Genomic DNA, 9688 nt, shown 5'->3' on the forward strand with positions numbered 1-9688 from the left:
CTTCTGCTCCGCTAGCGCTGCACCGGCGCGCACCTTACACATTTCTTTGCGGCTCACGTTGTTGGCTCCTCTCTCCCTCCCTCCCTCCAGTCTCTGAGACAGTCCGACTCAAGTCCCGCCCATACTTGACGTCATGACGCCGCCTTCCTCCCCTCCTGCCGGCACCCTGCACGCCAGTGCGCCTTTGCTTGGCCCATCCTACTTGACGTCATGACGCCTTCCTCCCCCCCCCCTCGGCACCCTGCGCGCCAGTGTGCCTTGGCTTGCGGGCTTCCTGCTGCAGAGCAGTAACGTCTCCTTGGTCAGGGTGTGTTTTGGCTCCGAGTCCTGACTCCTGTCCTCTCTCCACGTTGCAGAGTTGAACAGCTGAGCAGCAGTCTGAATAACATTGAGTGAGTTTTATTTTCAGTTTTTCCACCAGCCAGTAGACTTTTTCTCATGATCTTTTGCATAGGAGCCAACTTTTCAAAATTATTGGGGGTGCTAGGCAGCTAGGCCCAATGAAAATACCCTTCCCTGGAATTGTATAAGGAATTTTTTCAATATTGGGGGTGCTCAAGCACCCACAGAGTCAGCTCCTATGATCTTTTGGGAGTTTTGGCTGGCCTGGTTTCTTTGATTACTAGAGGGGTGTGGTGGTCTAATCCTTTTTACTGTTATTATGGGTCATGTTAGGCAAGGCCAAGGTTCAACAGAATTTTATACTGTCACTCAGATGATCACCACTAATTAACAATTATTGTTGAAATCTTAGGTAATTAAAGTTGTACTCCGTCTCCGTGTACTGATATATTTTAAAACAAATTCTAATATGGTACAGACTTATTATCCTGCCAGTTGGTAAAATGGTTCCTTTTCCGCCCCCGATGAATGGAGGGGACAGACAGAGGGGCGCATGGCGCTGGAAATGAGAGAAGAAAGGGCAGACCAGACACTGGATAGAAAGGGGCAGAGAAAGGAGGCAGATGCTGGATGGAAAGGGGCAAGAGAGAGAGGGGGGGGTATACGTTGATGGTTAGAAATCATTCCACCAACTGGTTCATATTTATTCTGAATTTTTTAAAGAAATTCGAGGTGGGATATCAACATGAAACGACATCGACTCAGTGGAGTACAACAAAGAAAAATTAAAAAAGCAAAAGAGGAGGCGATTGAAGCAATGTCTGGATCTATGTTGAAATATGTAATGCCTTCAACATCGCATATAGGTAATAAAAATTTGGAAGAAGGTGGTGCATCCAAAGCACCTATACTAGAAACAACACAAGATGATTCAGATGACACAGGGCTGAAAGATGACAATGAATCATCATCATCTATAAGTACTGATAATGAGGAAGAGAAAGGAATTGATAGCAAGAGTCAACATCAGCAGGATAAAAGAAATAATGGAGAAGAAAGAGACACTAGTAGTCGAGACCAACAAGAGTTTGAAGAAATGGCAACAAATGATATTTTATTTTATTCTGATATCGCTTCTTGGCCAATACCGGTTCCAGATGACTTGAGAGTTAATCTGGTTAAAAGGGGAAGTGAACCTCTTCAGAATAAAGATAGACCTTTCTCTGCAGTTCAACGAGAAGGAAAAAAGAGCAAAGGAGGCCGTCGACACCTAACAACTTCATGGTTTTATAAATCTTTACCAAAGGGTGAAAAAGTATTGAGAACTTGGATTGCTTATTCAAAATCAAAAAATTGTTTGTTTTGTTTTTGCTGCAGACTGTTTGCAGATAATGAGACAAAAGCTGGAACATCAGTTTTTATAACTGGCTTTAAAAACTGGTGGAAGTTAAATCCTAAAGTTCCTGAACATGAGCTATATGAACAGCATCTCTCCTGCTTAGAAAAATGGAAGACCTTGGCAATGGGACTGCAACTCCAAAAAACTATTGATAAAATCCATCAAGTGGAAATGGATAAAGAGAGAAAAAACTGGAGAGACATTTTATATCGTATTTTGGATGTAATCATGTTTTTGGCGAAACAAAACCTTCCTTTCCGAGGACACAGAGAGGATAGGTCATCAGCAAACAAAGGAAATTTTTTGGAGTTGATAGAATTACTCTCAAATTATGACCCAATTTTGAAGGAACATTCTGTAAAACTCAATCGTACTGTTTCTTCTGAAAGGAGAGTGACTTCATACTTATCTCCCAAAATTCAAAATGAATTCATTCATCTTCTGGGAAATTATGTCAAAGAAAAAATAGTGGCAGATATTAAAAAAGCAAAATACTTTGGAATTCTTTTTGATAGCACTCCTGATGTTTCACACACTGATCAAATGTGTGAAGTGATCAGATATGTCCATATTGAAGATGATAAAGTTGAAATAAAGGAATCGTTCTTGGGCTTCTTTCCTATTTCTGGGAAGACTGCTACTGAACTCACAGAACAGATCTTGAAACAACTGGATAGTGATGGACTGGACATAAACCTCTGTCGTGGTCAAGGATATGACAATGCTGCAACTATGGCTGGTATTCATGGTGGTGTTCAGGCAAAAATCAAAGAAATTAATCCCAAGTCTTTATTTGTGCCTTGTGCAAATCAATCTCTGAACCTTTGCGGAGTTCACTCTTTTGGAAATGTTCATGTGTGACATTTTTTGGAACATTGGAAAACATTTACTCATTCTTTTCAGTCTCAACTCATCGATGGGAAGTGCTGCAGAATGTAGGTATAACAGTAAAAAGACTTTCCCAGACAAGATGGAGTACTCATTATGAAGCTGTGCATGCAGTAAAGACACATTTTGAAAAGTTAATCTCTACCTTTGAAGTACTGTGTGATCCAAAAGTAAACGTGGATACAAGAGTATCAGCTCAGATTTTGCTCCCTGCTGTGTGCGATTTTTCTTTTCTGAGTTATCTTTTTCTCTGGTGTGAAGTTTTAGGTGAGGTTAATCAGACACAAAAATATTTGCAAACAGCCGGAATCAGCCTTGAGCAATGTACAGCGAAAATGCAAGCTTTAAAATTGTTCCTTGAAGATCAGCGCACAGAAATTGTAACTATGCAACAACAAAATGTAAGGAAATGGACATTGCCATCGAAAAAAGAATCAAATTTTGAAGAATGCCTGGAGAACCAGCAAGAGATGCTGGTCTTACATTGCCAGAAGAAATCAAAAGGGCTATGTTTGAATGCCTTGATCATTTTCACCAAGAATTGGAGACTCGTTCTAAAGCAATGGATCAAATAATGTCAGTGCTTGCTATCATTCAGCCATTCTCTCTGATTTTTGAAGAAGAAGAAAAACTTTGAAAGTTTTTACCAAATATAGTTGAAATTTATGATGATTTTTCTGGTGAAGAAACTTTAGTGGAAATTTTTCGACTGCGGAGACATTTAAAAGCTGCTGGAATCAATCTTGAAGAAACGAAGACATGGACGGTATTGCAATTTCAAGAATTTATTGTGAAATGGGATTTTTATGAATCTGTGCCAAACTTATCTTTATGTTTAAGACTTTTCCTAACTATATGTATATCTGTTGCTTCATGTGAAAGAAACTTTTCAAAATTAAAATTAATAAAAAGTGTTCTTCGATCAACTATGAGTGAAGATAGATTGACAAATCTGGCTATACTGTCCATTGAACATGAATATGCAAAGGAGATCAATTTTGATGAAGTCATTGACAAATTTGCAGAAGTTAAGGCTAGAAAACAGAAACTATAATGTTGTTCTTCGTTACTGCAGCAGACCAATATGTAGGTTTTTCACATCTTTTTTCAAAAAATACATTAATGTAATTAAAAAGTATTAATCCTTTACTTTTTCCCTTTTTTGTATTGTAATATTTATTTTATGTTTGTTTTTACTGGCATGATGATTACGTCTTCAAGTTTCAATAAAAGAAAATGTTCATGTTCACTGTCTGTTTCTTTTCTGACCATTTATCTCATTTCATGATTATTGCTAAAAATAATTTTTTCATGGGGGGGAGGGGGTGTTAAAAAAAAGGTCAGCCCCGGGTGTCAAGTATGCTAGGTACGCCACTGACTTCGGTTATTGGAAAAGTAATGGAAGCGATGCTGAAGGGCAGGATAGTGAATTTCCTGGAAGCCAATAAGTTGCAAGATCCGAAACAACATGGTTTTACCAAAGGGAAATCGTGTCAAACGAATCTTATTGAATTTTTGACTGGGTGACTGGAGAACTGAATCAAGGACATGCTATAGACGTAATCTACTTAGATTTCAGCACAGCTTTTGACACGGTTCCCCACAGGAATCTCTTGAATAAACTGGACAGGCTGAAGATAGGACCTGAAGTGGTTAACTGGATTAGGAACTGGTTGATGGACAGAAACCAGAGGGTGGTGGTTAATGGAATTCGCTCGGAGGGAAAAGTGAGTAGTGGAGTGCCTCAGGGATCGGTGCTGGGGCTGATTCTGTTCAATATATTTGTGAGTGACATTGCCGAAGGGTTGGAAAGGTAGTTTGCCTTTTTGCGGACGATACTAAGATTTGCAACAGAGTGGACATCAGGGAGGGAGTGGAAAACATGAAAAAGGATCTGCAGAAGCTAGAAGAATGGTCTAAGGTTTGGCAATTAAAATTCAATGCACTTAGGGAGTAGAAATCCACGGGAGGCATATGTGTTAGGCGGGGAGAGTCTGATAGGTACAGACGGGGAGAGGAACCTTAGGGGTGATAGTATCTGAGGATCTGAAGGTGACGAAACAGTGTGACAAGGCGGTGGCCGTAGCTAGAAGGTTGCTAGGCTGTACAGAGAGAGGTGTGACCAGCAGAAGAAAAGAGGTTTTAATGCCCCTGTATATATCGTTGGTGAGGCCCCACCTGGAGTATTGTGTTCAGTTTTGGAGGCCATACCTTGCTAAGGATGTAAAAAGAATTGAAGCGGTGCAAATAAAAGCTAAGAGAATGGTATGGGATTTGCATTACAAGACGTATGAGGAGAGACTTGCTGACCTGAACATGTATACCCTGGAGGAAAGGAGAAACAGGGGTGATATGATACAGACATTCAAATATTTGAAAGGTATTAATCCGCATACAAACCTTTTCCAGAGAGGGGAAGGTGGTAGAACGAGAGGACATGAAATGAGATTGAAGGGGGCAGACTCAAGAAAAATGTCAGGAAGTATTTTTTCACAGAGAGAGTAGTGGATGCTTGGAATGCCCTCCCGCGGGAGGTGGTGGAAATGAAAACGGTAACGGAATTCGAACATGCATGAAATAAGCATAAAGGAATCCAGTGCAGAAGGAATGGATCCTCAGGAGCTTAATCAAGATCGGGAGGCGGGGCTGGTGGTTGGGAGGTGGGGATAGTGCTGGGCAGACTTATACAGTCTGTGCCAGAGCCGGTGGTGGGAAGCGGGACTGATGGTTGGGAGGCAGGGATAGTGCTGGACAGACTTATACGGTCTGTGCCAGAACCGGTGGTGGGAGGCAGGGATAGTGCTGGGCAGACTTATACGGTCTGTACCAGAGCCGGTGGTGGGAGGTGGGGCTGGTGGTTGGGAGGCGGGGATAGTGCTGGGCAGACTTATACGGTCTGTGCCAGAGCCGGTGGTTGGGAGACGGGGCTGGTGGTTGGGAGGCGGGGATAGTGCTGGGCAGACTTATACGGTCTGTGCCCTGAACAGCACAGGTACAAATCAAAGTAGGGTATACACAAAAAGTAGCACATATGAGTTATCTTGCTGGGCAGACTGAATGAACCGTGCAGGTCTTTTTCTGCCATCATCTACTATGTATGTTACTATGTTACTATCTATTAATCCGCAAACAAACCTTTTCCATAGATGGGAAGGTGGTAGAACTAGAGGACATGAAATGAGATTGAAGGGGGCAGACTCAAGAAAAATGTCAGGAAGTATTTTTTCACAGAGAGAGTGGTAGATACTTGGAATGCCCTCCCGCGGGAGGTGGTGGAGATGAAAACGGTAGTGGAATTCAAGCATGCATGGGATAAACATAAAGGAATCCTTTTCAGAAGGAATGGATCCTCAGAAGCTTAGCTGAGATTCGGAGGCGGGGCTGGTGTTTGGGAGGCGGGGCTACTGCTGGGCAAGACTTCTACGTTCTGTGCCCTGAAAATGGCAGATACAAATCAAGGTAAGGTATACACAAGAAGTAGCACATATGAGTTTATTTTGTTGGGCACACTAGATGGACAGTGCAGGTCTATTTCTGTCGTCATCTACTATGTAAGATGAGTATCAAACAGGTGCAATCTATGTACAACGAGTCTGAAAATCAGATACTTATCTCCATACATGTATGTGTGTAAGCAGTTTTCAATAGTTTGCATTTTGTACATATGATGCTGTTATCTTTGCCTTCATGCATCAAATCTATTATCAAAACAGAAAGAACCCACAGTGCTGGTGGGTTATCATTGTCACGATTGTGACTATATTTCCTGTCGGACTTGCTTTGGGGTTCCTCCAGCCAAGCTAACTCGACGTGGAAATCCTGAAGCCTGGGTGGAAATCCGGAAATCCGTTCCAGACTCAAGAAAAATGTCAGGAAGTATTTTTTCACGGAGAGAGTAGTGGATGCTTGGAATGCCCTCCCACGGGAGGTGGTGGAGATGAAAACGGTAACGGAATTCAAACATGCGTGGGATAAACATTAAGGAATCCTGTTCAGAAGGAATGGATCCTCAGGAGCTTAGCCGAGATTGGATGGCAGAGCTGGTAGTAGGAGGCAGGGATAGTGCTGAGCAGACTTATACGGTCTGTGCCAGAGCCGGTGGTGGGAGGCGGGGCTGGTGGTTGGGAGGCGAGGATAGTGCTGGGCAGACTTATACGGTCTGTGCCAGAACCGGTGGTGGGAGGCGGGGCTGGTGGTTGGAGTGCAGGGATAGTGCTGGACAGACTTATAAGGTCTGTGCCCTGAAAAAGACAGGTACAAATCAAGGTAAGGTATGCACAAAAAGTGGCACATATGAGTTTATCTTGTTAGGCAGACTGGATGGACCGTGAAGGTCTTTTTCTGCCGTCATCTACTATGTATTCCTTTCCGGGATCCTGTTCCAGCCAGGCTGTGCTCTGCTCTTGTGTTACTGAGTCCCACCCTGCTTGTGACCTCACCTGTAGTGCCTTTATTAAGCACCTGCGAACTTTCAGGCTTTGCCTTTGCATTGCTATAGGTCAGTTGGTGTGCTTCTGTGTTCTGTCTGTGGGCTTTTGCCTTTGGCTTTAGTGTTCTGTCTGTGGGCTTTCTGTTTTATTTCCCTGTGTTGGTGGCTGCCTGGTGTTCAGCCTTCTGTTGTGTTCTGGTCTTAGGTGGTAATCATAGCCCAGCTTTGGGTTTAGCCTTGTCTATTTTGTGTTCTTGTTTCCCTCTACCTTGTCCTCTAGTCCTTGTTTGTGCAAGCTTGTTGCTGAGTCCTGTTACCTGGGGAGGTTTCCCCAGTTCTGTGTCCTGATTCCTGGCCCTGTTAGTCAAGCTTGCTCTTGAGTCCTTTCCCCTGTGTGTGTTCCTGGATCCTGTTAGTCCTGTCGGCCACCTGCACCTGGGGGCTCAACCCCTGGGGAATGGTGGTCAAGTGTAGGTGAAGTCTGTTCCAGTCCTGTATCCCTGCCTGCTTATCTACGTCTGCGGTTCCCTGCCATGTGTTGCCCAGTACTGGTTGGGGGTTTTGCCTGCCACTGTCGCTTGACGGCAGTGGCCGAAGGGCTCACAAATCCTGTTTTCCCTTGAGAGGCCTGACAATCATTCAATGATTCATTTAATAGGTTTATACTGCCTTTCCCAAAATGACTTTGAACTGGTTTACCAAAACACACACAAACATCATAAAATACAATACAAAATAACATAAAAAAGTAAGCTCAAAACTTTTTAAAAATACAATAATAAACAGTTATAATGCAGACATCCCAAGTTGTCAGCTAGTCAGCACATTAGTCATCCAAACTGACTGTCAATTTTTGACTCACAAACTACAATTAATAAGTTATGTTCTGCGAATCACTGGGTGGAGCCACAATATCTCAAATGAGTCAAAGATGTCTAGTCAGGAGGTTCAAAGACCACAAGCTTTTAATAGGTCCATTTCTATGGTTTACATCGCCTTCTGCAAACAATCAGTTTTCATTGTACTAGAGTTTCTTTCTACAATTTACTCAGGTATATTCTTTTCCCTTACCAAAAAGTTGCAATAGAAGAGAAACTTTATAAACCCTGATTTATGGAACAGTAAAATATTTTATAGGCAAAGTAAAATGCTCTTTTTGACATTTCTTTTATGCTGTTTAAGAGCTAGTTTATTGAATGCTAAACCATTCTCAAGCTGGTTTGATGGCTCAGTTTAATTTAATTTGGTACTTGTATTCTGCTTGTGCTAAATAAATCATGGATAGCAGAGGCCTTGGGTTTGGTCCCCAGATCAGGTCTTCCACTCTTCAGATCAATCACGGATACTGCAAGGGTATCAGCTCCTGAAGGACAGTCATCACACAATGGTGATATTTAGCAGCCAGATTTAGAAGCCATGAATGCAGAGCTCAAGGTGGAGCCTTGGTGAATAGTCCCCAGCCAAGGGCAGTTGTTACAATAATTGGAGGGTTATAAACAAGGGGGGGGGGGGGGGATCCTTGGAAAGTTGCAAACTAAGGCTCCTAGAGTCCAATCCCAGCCCTGGTTCTCATTGATTTGCAAGCCCAAATATATATACATAACTAAGCCTACAGCCACTATCAGTGGAAACACATAACATACTTAGTACTTCTTGCTTACATCACTTGTTCTTACTTTTTTCCCCTGTATGATTTATAGAAGCTGTCTTCCTCTTCCATTTATTAAATGCGTACTGTTCCAGATCTGTGTAGTTCCTCAAAGTGGGAAATTTGCTCTTTGTGTTTGTCTTGTTATAGGGGTTTTGCACATTAGTAAGCTTTCATGTTTTTTCCTGACTGGAAAAGCATTCCATTTGGAATCAATACTACGTCTTATGTTACTGTTTTATTTTTACAAATTTCTACATAAATGACCTCTTTCTTAAAGGGACAACCTCACTCACTGGAAATACCACCCTGCTCCCACTGTTCCTCATGCTAAACAACACTGAAAGCTAATATAGCCTTGTAAATTCTTTGCTCAAAATAGTCGAGCTAGGTGTAGCAAGTTGTATTTTCTTTGGAACAATGATGCAATTTTTTTTTTTTTTTTTGGGGGGGGGTTGTTTTGTCTGGGTTAAAAAAAAACATGTATATAACATATCATATGTCATGCACTATGCAAATCGTGTCTTTATATCAAAGAAAAAAAAACAACAGAGAAAAATGTCTGAAAAACAGCACGATATTTAAAGATGTATTTTAGCAGCCAAAGATGACAAACCATCTTTGGAGGAGTGGCCTAGTGGTTAGAGCACCAGACTTGCAATCCAGAAGTAGCAGGTTCAAATCCTGCTGCTGCTCCTTGTGATCTTGGGCAAGTCACTTAACCCTCCATTGCCTCAGGTACAAATTTAGATTGTGAGCCCTCCTGGGATAGAGAAATATCCAGTGTACCTGAATGTAAGTCACCTTGAGCTACTACTGAAAAAGGTGTGAGTAAAATCTAAATAAAATAAATAAACCTAAAATCCTATGGAAAAAGGAAGAGGTGTTGAACTGTATAAATCAGTCTTTTTCTCCATGGATATAATTGTACCTTGGTTTCTTATAATGATTTATTGAGGTAAATATTCTGTATGGCTTAAGA

The 9688-nt window shown here is 41.9% G+C and overlaps 1 protein-coding gene across 1 annotated transcript; it reads left to right on the forward strand.

Annotated features, from left to right (window-relative positions):
- The first annotated feature begins 1087 nt into the window (after positions 1–1087).
- On the forward strand, positions 1088–2664 carry LOC115469650 (zinc finger MYM-type protein 1-like). Its single transcript, XM_030202444.1, has one exon. It carries the CDS (start codon positions 1088–1090, stop codon positions 2600–2602), a length of 1515 nt encoding a protein of 504 aa, XP_030058304.1. The 3' UTR covers positions 2603–2664.
- Positions 2665–9688: the final 7024 nt, after the last annotated feature.

Source organism: Microcaecilia unicolor, chromosome 4 (assembly GCF_901765095.1).
Source record: "Microcaecilia unicolor chromosome 4, aMicUni1.1, whole genome shotgun sequence".
NCBI lineage: Eukaryota > Metazoa > Chordata > Amphibia > Gymnophiona > Siphonopidae > Microcaecilia > Microcaecilia unicolor.

Excerpts from the sequence above, each read along its gene's own strand:
- LOC115469650 (XM_030202444.1), top strand. The coding sequence starts at position 1,088 with ATGAAACGACATCGACTCAGTGGAGTACAACAAAGAAAAATTAAAAAA.